The sequence below is a fragment of the Camellia sinensis genome, chromosome 7 (genome assembly GCF_055761805.1).
Source record: "Camellia sinensis isolate YWXY chromosome 7, ASM5576180v1, whole genome shotgun sequence".
Taxonomy (NCBI): Eukaryota; Viridiplantae; Streptophyta; class Magnoliopsida; order Ericales; family Theaceae; genus Camellia; species Camellia sinensis.
The window spans coordinates 110,088,546-110,108,196 of record NC_138967.1 but is presented as its reverse complement, the minus strand read 5'-3'; the positions used below and the strand labels follow the sequence as shown (position 1 = coordinate 110,108,196).

The 19,651-nt window shown below is 36.2% G+C and overlaps 1 protein-coding gene across 1 annotated transcript; it reads right to left on the bottom strand.

Annotated features, from left to right (window-relative positions):
- Nucleotides 1-1,870: 1,870 nt before the first annotated feature.
- On the bottom strand, nt 1,871-17,303 carry LOC114310147 (uncharacterized). Its single transcript, XM_082879068.1, has 8 exons — nt 17,076-17,303; nt 16,523-16,611; nt 16,017-16,080; nt 14,835-14,912; nt 12,293-12,369; nt 12,127-12,193; nt 11,936-12,043; nt 1,871-2,255 (listed from the first exon to the last, which is right to left on the bottom strand). Exons 1-8 carry the CDS (start codon nt 17,145-17,147, stop codon nt 2,226-2,228), a joined length of 585 nt encoding a protein of 194 aa, XP_082735194.1. The 5' UTR covers nt 17,148-17,303; the 3' UTR covers nt 1,871-2,225.
- Between the last annotated feature and the right edge of the window lie 2,348 nt (nt 17,304-19,651).

Here is a 19,651-nt window from a genome sequence, read left to right as displayed (position 1 = left end):
ACAACAACAATTTCAATTTGTTTTGAATTTTAAAATTTTCTGATACTTGTTAAATATGATGAAATTTGATGACGTGGACAAATCATAACCATTGACAATAGCAATTGGGAGATTCTCTAATAAATAAGAATTGAAGCAGAGCATTTCTCCTTAGACTATCAATTATAACCCAAAATGAGCATTTCCAACTATTTACTTGCCAAAACGCTAACTATTGTTATATTTTAATAATGAATAAATTGTCATTATAATTTAATAATGTTGTTCCAATAGTATTTTTGTTATATTTTCTTTCTTTAATCACAATTAAATTCTTTCTTTATTTGATGAGTTAGTAATTTTACCTGTAACTATTCCTTGTGTCAAATATAACACAAAGAATAACGTTGCTATCAAAAGGTTTGTTATTGTCAAAACTACACGGATCTCAATTTTGAACTCTCAAATTACTTTGAAAACCCTCTTTATTTCTACAAACCATTTGGCATTTTGTAAGCAAAAATAAATATTTGCACCATAAGAATAACATTTTTAGCATATAGCATTCTCACATTTTTTATCATTGCTTAAAATATTGTAAAAACTAACAATTTAGCTATTTAACCATTAGAGATGCTAAATTTATAGGATGAGAAACATTATTCATTCAAAATTTTGATGCACAAAATCTCTCATATGAGCGGATTCCACATGTGTGGGCCCCACCTTCATGTGAGAGCTTCTGTTCATTCTATATATTAGAAGTTAGTGCATGTAGCATTGCTGATTGTAAAACTAAGTAAAAAATTTTAAAAAATTACAAACGGATCCAATCCAAGTCTGGTTTGATTTTCTCAATACAAGACTTGATTTTAGTTCTTAAAATAAGTGAATCATGATTCTTGGTTCGATCAGTGACTTTATATAGATACGGATTCAATTTAAAAGCAAAACAAACCATTTAAATATACACATAAAAATTTAAAACTTATCGTAAACACTCAAATTTCTTATTGAGACACTTAACAATCAATTTTATTAACTAGACTTATTTACCTACAAACCCTTATTGATAAATTTATCAGTAATTTACCCTATCTTTGTATCAAAATATGCATACAAAATTTGTAATCCTCAATTTTTGTAAGGGAAAATGCTTCGGACCCCAGTGGGGGTGCTGAGGGTCGACTGTGATTGGCCCAAAAAAATTGTTTTTCTTTTTCTTTTTACTTTTTTTTTTTGTTTTCAGCCAATGAGAGGCTGACACGTCACTGGGGGTGCCACTAGGGGTCGGAAGCATTGTTGTTTTTGTAAGTGTGATCTTGTTTAGACAATCATCTAAACAATTCTTAAATTATGAATAACATTTTCTAATAATGTTGTGAATTGATAGCAAAATTTCTAAAAATTGCGGTTCAAAATCGAACCAAACCGCATTTTACTGGTCAGCATGATTTGGTTGCAAAATTTTCATGATTTAGCTCTAAATTTCATAAAATTGCAAGTAATGGTTCAGCCCTTAATTTACTTCTAAACCAAATCATACTCACCCCTACTCAATGGTTTTACTTCACCATTAGATAAGTCATTTTTGGACTTCGGTTATTTTTCAACAACAGCAAGAGTTTTACTTGACCATTAAAGTAGCTCTGATATAGCAATAAATTGTTGCATCACAGCATCGAGATAACAATATTCGTCACCTAATAAATTTCACTAGGTTTTTCAACTCTTACTTTGATCCAAACAAGCAGCGCTATGGTAGATCCTACATATATACATGACGTATTGTTAAAAATTGAGAAAAATGGTCAAATTTATTATAACCACCCTCTAACATTTGTAAACAAACTTTAATATTCACCCAAATGGAGTTGGAGGGGACAAAGGATGGTCTAGTGAATGAGGTACTCCCTCATTGTTGTGTTATACAAGAAAATGGAGATTTCCATCACTATAAAAATTCAAAAATCAATCCACCTGAGTTTCATACATAGTAGATGCCAATACAGGGGCTTTTTACATCAACTGCCTATGCAAATGATGATGTTTTTTACACAATCTGAATATGATCATAGGATAAGAATTCTTGGAAGGAATCAGAGTGGCCATAAGCAACAAATAATAGACAAGATTTGCATGCAAACATCCTGGATGGTTCCTTAAACTAGCAACAAATTTCACCATCCTTCACCATATTGTTGTATAAAAACTGATAAAATAAACTAGCCAAACTCACACAAACATCAACCTAACCTTGCTTCTCTTTGTAGTACCTGAAACAGGCAAAAAAAAGTCATCAAAAAAGCATGGTGAAAAATCTGTCTGTAAGCGTGTTTGAGATGGGTATCTACAAATACATGTTACAAAGCCTACTCTTAGTTACTAGCATCAGAACTCAGAAAAAAACAGAGATTCTTCCAGATTTTTAAACAGAAGAAATACTATTTTGTGCCAATAAAAAGTAAAGGCAATATCATAAACTTGGGCAATATGCTCTTCTGGAAAAATGTTGGCAAGAAAGTATTAGTAATATTATCATCTCCAAGAAGGCCTCAACAGCCCCCAGTAGTCTTGGAAAGCCCCTTTCTATAACAAGGTGACTCTTCACCATAAAGTTCATCTTCTAATTCTACTAAAAAAGGGGCAGACCTGCCCTGCATGACATTTTGGAAAATCAGATTCTCCAAGTGAAGACAACTCTTTCCACAAATCAGTCATTAAACTTTAATTTGCAATAACAATTAGGGGTGTAAAAAAACCCTACGGATTAGCAAGATTACATGTGTATTTAAAGGCTACTGCCTCCTGGCTCTCTTAATTCATACTCGGATTAGAATTTAAAGACTAAGATAGTTCAACTTTGACTACTAAACTATTCTAGGCCCTAATGAAACCACATAATGATCCTACAACATAGTTTGAGCCATAAGATTACCCATTGGCAACTCCTGTAGCCCATGTCCAATAATTAGAAAAAATATCAAAATACTAACCACTAAAACCCAATAAAACTGTAAGGATTTGAGAATTCAGTAATTGAATTCATCTCAATAGAAGTATATATAGTTGTTACAATGAGTATAAAAAAGGCGTTACAGAAATTAGGTCTAATCATAATCAACCATAATCCTAAATCTAGGCCTAAATATATGTAACAGAATATTTGGAAATATACAAATAAGGAAAGAATCAATAGACAACTACGGGGGCTGCCTAACACTCCCCCACAAACTCGACGGCCTAGGAAGGACAAGTTTGGAATGTAGAAGCTCATAGCGATGCCTGTGAAGCCTCTTAGTGAAGAGATCAGCAATCTGATCAGCATATGGAACAAACTGAACGTGATGGCTGCCAGATTGTACAAGTTCACAAATGAAATGATAATCAAGCTCAATATGTTTGGCGTGTGCATGGAAAACAAGATTAGAAGCCATGTATGTGGTGCTAACATTATCACAGTAGAGCATGACAAGTGTGGAATAAGGTAAGTGTAACTCGCGAAGAAGGTGCATAATCCAAACCATCTCAACACTTACACAAGCTAGGGACCGGTACTCTGACTAGGCGCTTGAATGAGAAACAGTACTGTTTCTTGGCACTCTAAGAGATGAGGTTTGGACCTAAGAAGATACAATAGCTTGAAGTGGATCGCCGAGTATCAGGACATCCAGCCCAGTCAGCATCAGAGTAGGCATGAAGAGCTAAAGGACTAGAGGAAGGGCGAAAAACTAACCCAATATATAAAGTGCCTTTAAGATAGCGTAGAATGCGCTTAACAGCAGCAAGATGCGTGGTTCAAGGGGTACTCATGAACTGCAACATGATGAACCGCAAACGCAATGTCTAGACGAGTCAGGGTCAAGTATTGTAGCAAACCAACCATGTGACGACACTTGGTAGCATCAGACAGGGGATCCTCCTCTAGGGCAAAGAGTTGGGTTTTTGCACTCAAGGGAGTATTGCACGGTTTGCACTCCATCATAGAATTGCAGCACAAAAGATCAATAGTATACCTAGTTCGGGATAAGTGTAGGCTAGAACCTAGTGAGGACACCTCAAGACCCAAAAAGTAGTGAAGGGAGCCAAGGTCTTTTATCTCAAACTCAGTGCCAGGAGTAGAAACAAAGGAGGAGAGCAGAGATGACTCATTTCCGGTAAGCACAATGTCATCCACATACAATAGGAGAATCATAACTTGAGACAGCATCGATATACCAACATGGAGTGGTCAGCTTGGCTTTGAGTGAAGCCATACTAAATAATAAAGGAGCTGAACCGTTGAAACCAAGCGTGAGGTGCTTGTTTGAGACAATAGATAGCCTTGCAAAGTTGCCAGATGTGATTAGGACATTGGGGGTCTACAAACCCCGCCGGTTGAGTCATCAAAACAGTCTCTTGAAGAAATCCATGCAAAAAAGCATTCTTGACATCCAATTATTGTAGAGACCAACCAGAAGAAATGGCCAAGCTAACAATAGTATGAAATAGTGGTTGGCTTAACCATGGGGCTGAATGTCTCATCATAATCAAGGCCATGTTGCTGATGAAAACCCTTAGCCACTAAGTGAGCCTTGTAACGTTCAATAGAACCATCTGCTAAGCGTTTAATCTTGAAAACCCATATGCAACCAACTGCATTCTGACGCGAGGAATGAGGAACCAAGGTCCAAGTTTGATTTTCACGTAAAGCATTAAATTCATCGGTCATAGCAGCCCGCCATTCCGGATATCGAGCAGCTTGAGAAAAACAAGTAGGCACCTCAGTAGAAGAGGAAAGCTAAGCTGCAAGGGCACGTGGTAAAGGATAGCGCACAGTGCCATCCGTGCGAACCAATGGTCTCTGGATCTCATCACGAAGACAAGTGACCATGGGATGTATTTGAATAGATGTTGACAAAGATGACCCAAGGTTTGAAGAGAACCCATCAGGTAAAGAGCCTGATGGTGCTGGTGGAGAGCTTGGCATGGAGTGTGAACTAGGAGCTGTTGAAGGTAAATCTAGCATAGGCGCGGAACGGAGCTGATAGTGTTGTGGAAAAGATTCAATAAGCCTGGATGCAGGAATACTGGCAGTGGGAGAATCTGAGGTGGATGCATTAGGGGCTTGCTGGAGAGGTGGATTGCAAGTGCACTGACATGTAGCTGCTAGAGGAAGGACAATCACAAAGGTATGATATGAAGTTTCTTGAGAGCGGGAGACAGATTGCCTTTGAGTCTTAAGGAAATGTTGCCTCATCAAAGCGTACATGATGGTTACATGTAGACCCTATTGGTTACTGAATCAAGGCATCGATATCCCTTGTGCTGTGAGTTGTAACCTATGAAAACACATTCAATAGATCTTGGCAATAGTTTGTTAGTAACATAAGCACCAAGATATGGGTAACAGGCACCCCCGAAGACACGAAGAATAGTTTAACATGGTGGATGACCAAACAGACGAGAAAAAGGAGACTCCCATCGCAAGACTGGAGTGGGAAGGCGATTCATAAGATAGATCGCAGTGGACACTGCTTTAACCCAAAGATCGAGGGGGACACAACTAGATACAAGAAGAGTACGGGCCATTTCAAGGATGTGGCGATGCTTGCGTTCAGCTAGACCATTTTGTTCTGGAGTGTGAGGACATGAAAGGCAATGGTGAATCCCTAGAGTCGTGCATAATTCAAAAACCAAAGAAATAACATACTCTGTTCCTCCATCACTCTGAAAAGATTTTAGAGAACTATCAAAATGATTTTTAATAGACGCAACAAAGGTTTTAAAATGGATAATAACCTCTGATTTGTGACGCATAGGATAAATCCAAGTGTAACGCATGAATTCATCAGTAAATAAGATAATATTTATATCCAGATATTGAAAGTACTGGAGATTGCCAAACGTCAAATTGAACTAATTCAAAAGGAGCAAAGACACTTATTTCATTATTGATGGAAAAGGAAAGATGTGTGGATTTACCCAATGCACATCCCTTACAAAAGGATTTTTAAAAGCGAAAATCAAAAGATAGCATTTTATTGGACCCTAAATAAGACAAAACCCTGTGAGATGGATGACCAAGGCGACTGTGCCAAACTGACGAAGGCAAGATAGTAGAAGAGCTTGTGGAACAGGATGAACATATGGTAGAGGATAGAGATCATCCCTACGTAGGGCCTGAAATAGAAGAGCACCAGAGGTCAAGTCCAAAATGTAGTAATGATTAGCATCAAAGGCAAGTGAGAAATGATTATCGTTAGTAAATTGAGCAACCAATAGAAGGTTCTTTTGCATAACGGGAATATGATAAACATTGGGAAGCTGAAATGAAGAAGAAGAACCAAGGGGTAAAGACATGTTACTAGTGTGGGTGATGGGAAGATTATCACCATTGCCAATTTGCCAAGAAAAACTGAATCTGATCCAGTGTAACTTGTACAATTCTACAAAGGACGAGCATCTCTAGCCATGTGATGGGTAGCACCAGTGTCAGGATACTAGTTTCGGTCATAAGCTGTCTCGGGCTGATAAGACAAATGGGATTGTTGAAAGGGTGATGGAAGGGCCTGTTGCCGATAAGCTTAGGGAGGGTAAGTCAAAGGAAGAGATTGTTGTGCCAATTGAAGACCAGAAAAGGCAGTATGAAGAGAGTCAACAGGTGGGCGAGTACACCATGTAGGACACTGACGAGCCATGTGCCCAACACCATTGCACAACAATCAGATGGAACTCGAAGATCCAGCAGAACCTTGATGAGCTTCGGAACCACGATTATTGTGATTGTGACAACCCCTTTGCGGTTTCAATTCCTATTATGTCCTCCACGACTACCAAACCTAGTGCCTTGTCCAGAACTAGGATGGGTTTGTTTACCACGATACCATTGGGCCAAAAGAGCAGTTTGTAGAGATGGAATAGCAACAGATGCTTGAGCCTCAAAGGATAGGAAGCGAGCACGAAGGTCTTGAAACGAAGGTAACGGGGGAAAGTATAGGGTGGCAATCATAATCATCTCATAGCCCGGGCCCAAACCACGAAGAACATGAGTCAGTAAATCATCGTTGGACACCGTTGGCCAATTGAAGCCAAGGACTTGGCATAGAGTAGATAGTCAGAGATGGACCAATTGTCCTTCGTAAGCGACAATAAGCAAAATCAAAGGGTAGATACGTGAGCAACAGATTGCTGGGAAAATTGATGATCTAGACAGCTCCAAATAGCTTGTTAAGGCCTTGTTTGGGAAGCGTCCCGTTTAGCCAAAAAACCAAAAAGTCGCTAAAAAAACCAAAAAGCCAACAACCCATACCAAAAAGTCAAAGATTCTCTTTTTTCTCTACTTTTTGCACATCTTTTCGTAAAAAGCCAAAAAATCATCCCAAACATACTAGTTTTTTTTAGCTCATATTTTAGCCAAATAGCCAAAAAGTTACTAAATTAGCTTGTTCCCAAACGAGGCCTAAGTGTGAAGACCAACAACCAAGCCTAGAATGGGCTTAGATAAAGTAGCAGTAAGGAGACTAATAAGTGTTTGATCAATATGAAACCAAAACAAATACTCAGGGTTACAGACGACAGGTTGGCTTGCAATGGTTGGGAGAAACTTCGAGGGTTGAGGATAGGATCTATCAATAAAACGCCAAAAATTCTGGCCAACAAGAAAGGGCATCAGAAGATAGTTGGAATCAATTAATTTCATAGTCACTAACTTGGTGATGTGAGGAGCTGAAAACGTAGACCTAGAGACTATAGAACCAGATGAACTGGAGGTAGATATAATGGCACAACAAATAGAGAAGAAAATAAGTTGTTGAATCAGAGAAGAACGGACCCAACAACAACAGAGGATTGGGCAGCTGATTAGGGGAAGGAAAATTGTGGAGGGCAGAGGTAACTCAACACACAGAAAGCTACAGGAAAAAAGAAAAAAAAAACAAAAACAAAAAGGCAAAGGTGGAAGGATAGGTCGCGAGACCCTTTGAAACCATGTAAGGATTTGAGAATTCAATAATTGTATTCACCTCAATAGAGGTATATATAGTTGTTACAATGAGTATAAAAAAGGCATTACAGAGATTAGGTCTAATCATAATCAAACATAATCCTAAATCTAGGCCTAAATATATGTAACAGAATATTTGCAAATATACAAATAAGGAAAGAATCAATAGATAGCTAAGGGAGCTGCCTAACAAAAAACATTCTAACCTAAAATAAGAAAAAATATCAAAATACTAACTACTAAAACGTAATAGAACACTACTTAATATATTGGGAAACATTCTAACCTAAATATACATTAAAAATAAGACAAATTATCCTAAACAAGATTGTATAAAACTCTATGCGTACTAAATGTGAATTTTCATATTTACCCTTTTTCTTCCTCCCATACTTGTCATCACTGAGGAAGAGGCTATTAATAGTGCAAAGAACGAGATATTTTCTTACAACAATAAAAATGACAAAAAACAAACGAGGGTGAGACAAAATCCATGCACATTGCGCATGCCACTCCTATAGTTTAATTGTAAATCTCATTTGGTAAGTATAAATTGTAACCCAAAGAAACCATTACTCATAAAGGTGGCAAAAATAAGGACAATTTCGACAATCATAAGGAGAAGAGGAAACCTAATGACATGGGTTGAGGTAGTGAGAAAGATGCATGCTACAAAGGGATTGGAGCCAGGTAAAGGGATTTGGGCTATGATGCACAGAGACGGACACGGACACAAAACACGATAGGGACACGCAGACACGTAAATTTTAAAAAAATGGGGGACACGACACGCTGGGAACACGCTCAATATATAAAATTATATTTATTTATTATATGTCTAAAATAAAAATAAAAAATCATTAGAAGGTAATTAAAAATACAAAATAATATAAAAGCCAATGCCATATTTAAGAATCAAATATTGGTTCTTATAAAATTATAATAATAATAAAATTAATAAACATAGTACCAAAAGATTTTTGTTGGTGCGAAGTATTTTACTATTAAAATATTATGTATATAATATTATAATGGTAAATGTATGAAGATGAATGCATTAGTGATGTTAGTGGGATGGTGGTGGCTTCGTGGGATGGTGATTTTTAGTGGGCCCCCACAAACCTATTTTATATACATTAAAATTTCCACTGACTTGGTAAAGAATAGAAAACAAAGAAGAGAGGAAGAAAACGAAGAGACATACGAGGAAGAAAAACGAAGGTAACAGAGGAAGAAAAACGAAGAAGACAGAGTAAAAATGAAGAACAGAAGAAACAAATCAAAGAAAAGAACAAAACGAAAAACGAAGAACGAAGAACGAAGAACAAGTTAGGGCTCTCTCTCTCTCCCCAATGGGTTAGGGCTTCGATCCACCTCTCTATTTTCCAAGCTTTATCTTATCTTGTTACAGATTGTCCAAACGTGTCTTGGTGTGTCAAAAACATGTCCGGCTGGAAAAATTTAAAAAAAAAACATGGGACATGTCTAGTAGTGTCCAACGCGTGTCGGACACTTGTACGCTGTCTCCGGCAAGGTGTCCATGCTTCCTAGGATTGGGTATCCACAGGCTTGCTCTCGACAATCATGTCTGTCTTGGGAAATGGTTGTGAAGGTATGCTATGAAAGGGAGATGTATTGAAAAGGGTGGTGGAAAGGAATTTGTAAGGGCTGGAAGCTTTCTCTTACTATAATATATTTAGTAATAGAGAGTACAAGTTTTGGAGCAATTGTCAGTGTGGGAGAGAGCTGGCTTTCCCTAATATTTACTAGGCCATTATTAATATTTCATGGGCTGCTAGATGAGTTCCTTTGGTGCCTCTAACTGAACAAAATGTTTTACTTACCAACACGCACGGGCGTGCGTGCACACACACACCAAAAAGAAAAAAGAAAAAAGAAGTCGGGAGTGATCGGGCCCTATTTGGACTTACATAGTCGACTTTGTGCCAATAAAAGTCTTAAGTTTATATTTGGGTTTGGAATGTTGCAGTCAATTTTACTTATGATTTAAAAAGTTGTAAAAGTCAGGGATATTTTGGTAATTTTACTTTTAAAAGAATATTTTAGTAATTTCAAAATTTCCATATGTGGACTATAAGGATTGCCCATAGGTCATATGGATAAAGTAACGTTATTAAGTCCTTTTTTAATGAGCTAAGAAGCATAGACACAAGACATAACAAAAGGACATGTGTGGAGGACATGCTCTAAATATAGTTTTATATATTTATTATATGTCATATATTTATTTTTTCATTCAATTATAATAGAAAAATACAACATGACACAATTTTTAAAGTTTAAAGGATGAGGTATTAAAAGGTATAAATCTACATTTTTCCTCTTTTATCATTGGATCCCAAAGTATTTTATTCAAACTTGTAACGTGTCTCATGTGTCTCAGCAATGGACATTTATGTCCCCCAAGTGTTTGAAGTGTGTTCTCAGATCTAAAAATAAATTTAAAAAAAAAAAAAAAAAACGATAGACAGATTTGGACATGTTAATCAACACGTGTCAAGAAGTGTCCAACATGGATATGACACCTTAGAAGTGGTTATGTTTCTTAGTTATGAGTTTTATATGGTTTTTATTAGATTTTAGAAGTCAAAATCTTAATTCCCAAAAGAGCAAGTCCAAGTCTTTTTAGATTTAGGATCCGTTTTAAGTCTATATAAAGTCGGGTAATGATTTTTAATTAATAGAGTTGAGTTTTTTGAGAATCTTCAGAGCTTTTAAAGCTTCTTTGAAATAGTGTGATACAATTCTAACATTAGGTGTGATGCCCAGTTCTGGGAGTGATTCCTAGATATCACCCCCACACCCCCCCACCTTTCTTCTTTTTCTCTTGCAATTATTGGCCTTTTCATGCCTCAGCAAAATCTGCCCAGCCACTGGTTCACTCCTTTCAAGTTTTCAACCCTATTTTGCAAGCCTATTCACTCTTCCTTCAAAGTTCAACCAAACAACCAAAGCACGCAAAAGAAACCCAAAACCAGCCTAGTTACTGTTCACATCCTATTAGAACAGCCCCTGTACCATTTCTTTCATGCCAAAGCTTACCCTTTTGTTACCACCTTGAACCCTAAAATTCTATATTCTTTCCAAGCTTTTGGCCACGTAAACTAGAGAATTCAACCCTAAAATTAGAGCTTTTTTCTGCTTCATTTTATAAATTTAAGCGCTCGCCACTCATAGGAGAGTGTTCCCATACTCATCCTACATTAGAGAAATAACATGATTGTCTTGGATTTATTTGAACATATGGCTAGGACGGAAACAAGCCAGTTAGAGAAAATATCCATGTAACAAACTCCAAATAATTAAGACTTGGCCTACTTGAGTTGAATTTTGGAGTTCTTTCCTGGCCTTGGTCAAATGCAGTAGCAGGCAACTATTATCTCAGTTAAGCCCTTCTGGCATATGATGGAGTTTTATATTCAATGATCTTACATTTGCATGGAATAACTGTTCACCAGGCATTAGTCTTGTGTTCATGACACACACATACAAATAATGATTACCACTAACATTAAACTTATGTGTACACCTCTATGAGGTTTACAGGGATGCAAGCAAAGGCATTGAAGTTTTTAATTTTATATTTATTTTTTGGTAGGGGGAGTTCAGTGTCATGTATGCTTACAGCAAGAAGAATGAAATCAACCTAGTAATGTCGTCTAGTTTGTCCATTGTGTACATGAATGTGTGCAGGTTTACTTTTCCTTCAAAAAAAAAAAAAATGTTCTAGGCTTTTAACATCCAACTCAATTGACACTAGTGAAATTCAAAAACTCATTGTGCAACTAAAAGTTTCTGCACAAATCTACAACGACACAAACATAGTCCATGCTAACTAATTAGGAGAGTTCAAAATAAAATCCCAAAAAAAATAAAAAATGAAGGATCATCGGCATGGTGGCAGAAGATAAAGAGGGAGAGAATTGATTTAATGCAATTCTTAGCTATTACCTCTTCAGCAAATTTTATTAAAATGGTTGTCCGAGGTCGTTGCTGACCCTCTACAGGCACAAAATGTGCTGTAACCACAGCCGGAAATCCTGCACCATCCAAAACACCCTTCAAAGGAAAAAAGAAAATTCATCAGAGCTTTTAATGACTTTTAACCATTTAGGAGAAAACAAAGGTAATGTAGTACACACCCTTACTATTCCTGCCACAAATGCGCCGCAATTAAATGTCCCCATGTCTTTTGGTATTGAAATAAATCTACAATGCAAACATAGACCATCAGCAACATTTAATAAACTATAACAGTTCCAGCTATTTGTAAGTCCCAATATAAGTGCAATGTGAAGAAACTGTCACCTATTCACAAGGAGTTCTTTCTCACTAATCATATATTCGTCTTCATGTTCAGTGCCCTTCTCAAGTGAATCAGCCACCTATACAATATTATGCAAGAAGAAGAAGAAGAAGAAGAAGAAAAATAGTCAGTGCGTTTGAGCAACTCACCAAAATTTTAGCCTTAAAACTTAAACAGTACTGCCCAGACTTGCCAGAATTCTTCAACAAATGAAAAGCAAGGCCACATAGACATAGGCTAATTCAAAATATGCTTCATAGGGTACCAACCCTTTTCCTTGTCATGAGATTAAATGTTGTATGCATACTAAACACACTTAACTCATGGTGCTTAAGCATTTCTGGAGTTCTAAATTGCAGGATGACAGTGGCATGCACACCAAATCTTTAAAACATATGGTGGCACATTATCAAAGTCTTTTAAGGGACTTAAATCATGCAATCAAAATGAAATAGAAGAGATGCTCAACAGTAACTGTAAAAGGATATGTTGAGATGAAAATAAGAAGACGGGAAAGGAAAAAAGCATTAAGAAGAGGAAAAATAAACAACAAGAAGGGCTTGTTTGAGAATCAACCAAACAAAGGAAGAAGTTCTATGCTCATCTTTCCTAACTGTAGTTTCAATTTATATCAAGAACCCCACATCCAAGTGCTAGAATACCTAATAATATATATAGTAAGAAGTATGGACACGGACACAGACACAGGACACAACAAGGACACGCCGACACAACAATTTTCAAAAAATGCAAGACACGACATGTGGTGAACACGCATAGAATATATAATTTTATATAGTTATTATATATTATATATATGAATATATCATTCTAAGACAATAAATAAATGCAATATAACACTAATTTCTATAAATTGACATTCTTTTTCTTTTATCATTGCATTCTAAGTGTTTTTTTTTTCAACAATGATAGGTGGCCCGAATTTTCTTGGCTCGAATGGCTCAAAACATCCAAAACGACGCCGTTTTTGGTGTAAAACGACGTCGTTTTGACACATTCGAGCCACGCAAATTCGGGCCACCAAGCTTTTTTTTTTTTTTGGCACTAGGGTGTCCGGATCAAAACTTGACTAATCCCCAAGGGTGCACAAGCCCTCAGCAAGGAGTTTTCTATAAGTGCACCACGGTTAATTCAAGGATTTTTCCTTAGTCCGAATTCTAAGTTGTTTTGTTCAAACTTATAATTTCTTTCGTGTGTGTCTAATCAATAGACACGTGTTTAAGCAATGGACACGTGTGTCCTCTAAGTGTTCAAAGAGTGTCCGAGTCTAAATTCTATTTAAAAAAATAGAACACATTTGGACGAGTGTCAGACACGTGTTGGGAAGGAGTCCAACGAGTGTCGGTGTCCGACACAGACACGACACGACACGACACGACACCGACGTGCCACCTTTTTAGAAGTATCCATACTTCTTAGTATATGTATATTAACTTCCCAATACAGCCCCTTATCAAGAAGCCTAATGCCAACCATTTAGGGTTGGCAACACAAATCCTACTGCGCTCTCAAAGCCACTACCAGGAAAGCCAGAACTTCAAATACACACAATGTGAGTCAGCCTCCCACTCCCAATTTAACCAAACCTTCTTTCCACTTTAACCAAACTCATAGCCTGAAGGTCTAATGGTCCTTCCTTGTACTGTACAAGTTCTTGTCAGACAGAGTAGAACCACTTCATTGTACATTGTACAAACTTTGGAAACTGATGTAGAACAAGTCTCCTTGGACTTTCTCAAGAAGTGGGATCATCTGACAATCAAGGTGAAAAGCATGTAATCCATAATTTTATCCTGTTGGCCCTTATTTTCATGCTTAAATTTAGTTACCTTATTTCACACCTATTTTATGCTGTTAATTAATCTATCAACAGAGTTGTAGGAAATTTAAGCTTAGGCTTGTAATTTTATTTTCAGAGAAGTTTGTCGAGAACCATTCCAGTGAGACCATATAATCCAATCAAGCCAGTGAGCTAGTTTGATTCTTTGTTTGGGTCATTCAAAATAAAAACCTGGACATGACCTAAAGCAGCCAAGTTGGTAATACTCTGAACAGGAATCAAAATGTGAATTATTTCGGTTAAAAGGTTTTAAGATTGACAAAACCAAATCATACATTTTCACCCAAGATATCACTTTACAAAATAGAAATTATCAAAGAAAAACAGAAATAGACAGATAACTGCAGCAACCTCCTTAAATCACCAAACAAAATTTTTATCTTCAAAAAATATCAAACATACCAAGACCCTAATTTTTTATTTATTTTTTAAATATAACTCCATCAATTTGCAATTTTGCACATTATTGAGTGAACCAAAACATGATATCAAAAGCCTGTTGCACTTCAATTAGAAGCCACTCTAGATTTAATGATAAAAAGTAATTTCTAACTCTATGGTAGAACATGCAGACACTGCTACTCCATAAATTTAGCTCATTAAGTATAATATCCTGTTCGTGAAAAGATAAAAGGGAAGTCAAAGACCCCATGAAATGCAGCAGCTGAAGAAGAAAGCACCACCTTTCCAAACAACACCTTCCATACTGTGCTGTGTACGAAAGACAAAATGCCCAACAATCGTGTCTCCCTCCTGTTACCCTGCAGCATAAGTTTAAAATCTTACCACCGCACACACAAAAAAGCGCACACATGCCTACCTATTTCAAAAAAATATCAATATAATTTATTTAGAGAAAACTTAAATAGGCAAGACACATAGTTAAAATGTCCACTAAACTGTATGCTTGAGTATAATTCCTGAAAAGGTTCCTTAACAACTCCTAGCCTAAAGCGGTAGGCACATGCAAACTCAATAAACATTTCTCCAAGAAGTTCAAAGCCCAATGCATATAATAGAAATTGTGGACATCGAATTGTTCCATCACAATGTCAAACCTCAAAGATTCAACAGATAATTGTGTATGATGACAACTTTGAAAAAGTGTCACCACCAGCAATCACTTGAGATATATCAACATGAAGTGTAATATTCCCATACATAAAATGGCAGGTAAATGACAATATAGTTTTAGTTGTCCATTGTTAGATTGGGTCCTTTATCTGAAAGCTTCAACTCAAAGCTAAAGCCTAAAATTCCAGTTAAAACAACATATGTGACAAACAACCATTACATAAACATTCCCTGCCGAAATTGACCAAAAGATTGGGACCACCTCCAGCCCCACATGGGCCCAAATTCAAATTGATGACCTTTCTTTCTCCAATGGAGTCTCTGGAAGCAATTGAAAGCTCAAAATATCCAATGAGTATAAACTTGCAGAATCCAGACTTCGCTGTCCCAAGTTTAGCAGAGGATTTAGATGCTACACATGCCATTAATGAGCTAAGAAAGGTCAGACAACGCGCATCATTACGTTTTCTATTTTTAACAAATAGAAAATGTTATCTCTCGCTTTGTGCACTATGTCTCGTTGCTGAAATTGCTTGAAGACCAGACTCCAACATTAAACAGGCTGACACTATACCAGGGTTTACACTTCCTGCTTATAATAATCAAATAAAGGGGCTACAAGTTTGTGTATTTATTACTTTGGGTGACGAAAAAGAAATTCCATCAATGAGTTAAGATAATACCCAAATAAATTTGATACGTACCAAGTAATTGTAGTTCAAGAATATGTACCAATCACTAGGCTGAAGTTCTGAAAATAAGTTATAGTATCTAACAAAAGACTTCCATACCTTTTCCCGATGGCAAAGAAGTTCCAACACCCTAGCACCAACAGCATAGCCTGCATCCTCCAACCTGCCCCAATCCAACAACATTAGAGAACACCCACACTGGAATGTATGATCCAATACAGATCAATTACGCAGTAACTTAATTAAAATATTGCCATCCCATTAATATGGAAATTTCACAACGGGGTTAAAGCAGTTGAACTCCCCCACAACTGTCAGATCAGCCTAAAAATTGCATAAATTTATTCATTTTTTTAAGACCCAATCTCTTAGTTGTAGTGGGTATTGATACACAAATCATAATTGCCAATCATATATTTGTGAATATTATTTCTTCTTCCCTCTCCCCCCAATTTCAACACATGGATGTTTCGAGAATATATTTATTCTTCTGCGAACTAAAGAAAATAAATAAAATGAGGGTTTTTATAACAGTTCTGCTAGCATTTATATGTGAAATAAGACAGAACCACAGAATTATGGATATGTGGAAATTGAATGATTACCTTCTTTCTAATTCTGTGATGTTGTCAACTTGGGTTTGATTGTACTGAACAAGCTCCGAAAACAAGAATGCAAATGCACTCAAACTCACCTGTAAGAATTACAAAACATGAATCATTTTCCACCATCATAAATTATTGTGTGTTCCTCTGCTTGTACATTCTCACATTTCCGTCATGAAAAAATGAAATCCCAAACACAAAATCAAATTAAGGCTAAAACCCTCTAGTTTTTCAAGAGTATGAAAGTAAAGAAAATAAATCAACATTCTGAACCTTAAATCTCCCATTCTGTGTCACTAAACTTAGTCCTTGAATAACGAGGTAAACCCACTCCAATTTAGTTTCTGATTTATTTATTTTCATTTAGTTTCTGAGCAACCAAACGAATCACTAGGTCATTAACACAAATGGGTATAGTGAGACCTCGACAAATTGAGAAACAGCAATTTACTGGATCAGGGAATCAAATGGAAATCAATCGTGAATGTATGTAAATACGTAAATAAATATGAAGAGAGAGAGAGAGAGAGAGAGAGAGAGAGTTTGAGGGTACCTCTTGTTTGCCCTTGCTGAGGGGTTTGTCGAGGATGTTGGTGTATTGCTTGATCTTCCCCACTCCGATCATCCTCTCCTCCCTTAAGCCTTGAGAATCATAATCCAACCACCTTGAGAGTGTACTATGATTGAGGCCAAGTTTGGGAAGACTAAATAAGTGCACTTTTTGTCTTTTTGAACTAAAAAATTGAGGTTGAAAATATGGATGTTTGGGTTAATTTTTTGACTTTTTATTGAAAAATGTGTAATAAAAAATTGTAAAAATTGATTTGTAGGGAAAAATTTGAATTGGGAGTTGTGCAGCCGTAATTGTTGACTTTTGGTGAATAGTGTTAACTTTTTAACTTTTTGAGTAACTTTTTAGCTTTTTGACTTTTTTGGAACATCCCAAACTTGGCCTGAGTATGATTTGCAAACAAAGTTTGTTTAAGAGGTATAAGTTTGGAAAAATGTTTGGGAGCACTAACTCCACTAGCTCCCTATTAATGATGATGTGATGTTTTGGTTTGGGGTTATGTTTTTTTTTTTTTAATGTATTAGTATTATTAGTGATGATATTTTTAGTAGGATGAATCATTGTTGATAAGTTTGTTACTTTTATTTTTTTTATTTATTTATTTATTTTTTTTTTGGAACCTTTTTAAGTGTTAAAATTTGGGTTTTAATAACTACTAAAGTTAGAAAGAATTAACCGTCTTTCTTGCAGCTTACCTGATAACTCACACCCTTATTTTTATAATCTTTTTTTTTACTTTTAAATTGTTTTTTCAGAGCTTAAAAATGACTTAAAAATATGGTTTAAAGTCTCAAAAATAGAGAGGTTAGCCATCTCTTCTTACTCTTGCTTACTAGTTTAGTGTCTTCTTACTTTTACCTATCTTTTTGTGCTCCTTAAGACACTTTTAGCTACTTTTTTTTTTTGGCGCTTTAGGGACTGTTTAGGCTTGTTTTATTTCATTTAATTAGTTTATATTTTGAATACTTTACTTATTGTATTGTACGTCCTCATAGCTTCAGTTGTTTAGACTTTAAACATTGAGTCATTCGAGTTGATAGCTTTCTTTATCTCATGTTAAAAAATCAATCTTGCATAATCATTTTTACATCCTTCCTCCTTTCTTCTTTTCTTTTGTTTAAGAGCCATTTCAAACGATTGATTATTATTCAAAGCATGAGAAAGAGTTCTAGGCTCAATGGCTTAATCTCTACGGATGTTCATTGCCAAGGCGTAATCTCTCTTTCATGCTATGGATCACTTCTCATTTGACATGTCTCTTCTTGCTTAGTGGACTTACCTCTCATTATCGGATAAATTGATTAAGTAATGGAAATGACTAATAAAAATTGACTTAAAATCAATGAAACCAACATAAAGAAATTGTTTGGAATTGGTTGGATTTGACCAGATGTTATGCCGAATCCATCACTTCGAGAATTATCACTTATCAATCCATGATATTTTGATGAAACTTGAGGCGTGTCTATCTCCCTCTTTGAGCCTATATGATGAGATGGAGGAGTGGTCATCTTTATTACATTCATTAATTTTTTGTTCAAATTGTGTTTAAAATCATTAAGCCATCAACATGTGCTTGTTGATGATTTTAGAACCAAATCCGCTCTTCTCTTGAAGTTTCACATGACAGAGAAGAGCAGAGGGGACAAACAGGGCTTAAGCTACTCCGTCTGCACTGTTTTCACCTTAGAGCACAAAAATAGGTTTTGCATGAAATTAGGGCACGGCCGGCCTTGTTTGGACTCGGCCGGGCTTCATTAGGGGCCGGGCGAGCTCCAATGTTTGGTAAGCAATGCATTTTTTGAAAAAACAAAGGGCAGTAGCTGAAGGTGGAATAGAGCAGTCTAGGCAGACAGAGTAGTTTCTGAACACTGTCTTCGTTAACACGCATGCGATCTTTGTGTATTCTTATTGTTGTTTATCTTAATGTAATTATTGTAATTGTTGTAATTATTATTAGTGTACTTATTGGTGTAATACTATATTGTTGTAATTATTATTCTCATAATCATAATATCCTTGTTGTAATAAAATAGATAGCTAGTTTATTTCTTATTTGTTATTCGGGTTTGTAATAGTTAATTTAATTCGGACACTTGGACATTCAGACCCTCTTGCATGAGGGCAAATATTTAATAAGTGTGTGTCTTCTAACCCCAATTTCTTTCTCCATTTTATTTACTCGCTTATAATGGTAGCATAGAGTACCATGTTTCCTTAGCATTTTCCATGATTCACATATATTCGTCTTGCATGCATAAGGGTTCGGCTCATCATACTAACTAATGTCAAATTCTTTAATCAAATATGTGATTTATCCCATGTCTTGGATTGAATCATATGCTATGCTAGTGGTCGAACTCATTGTTTGCATAATGTGTACGTTGCATTAGTCATATCGTATTACTTAGGAGCATGCATGTGTATCTAATCATTTTGCTTTGTTTGGCTTGCCTTGGAGTACTAGGTAAGCATTTATTGTTTTAGCATATTGCATTGTGTGTTTGTGTTACCATGTCAAGTATGATTCCATGATGCTAAGTGCTTAAGTGATATAC

Bases quoted from the DNA above. Each gene is read 5' to 3' on its own strand.
- LOC114310147 (XM_082879068.1), bottom strand. From the start codon at position 17,147: ATGATCGGAGTGGGGAAGATCAAGCAATACACCAACATCCTCGACAAA. The intron at 16,612-17,075 runs GTACCCTCAAAC...TAATTCTTACAG, and splicing joins TCAGCAAGGGCAAACAAGAG to GTGAGTTTGAGTGCATTTGC. The intron at 14,913-16,016 runs GTATGGAAGTCT...CTTATGCTGCAG, and splicing joins TTCTTTGCCATCGGGAAAAG to GGTAACAGGAGGGAGACACG.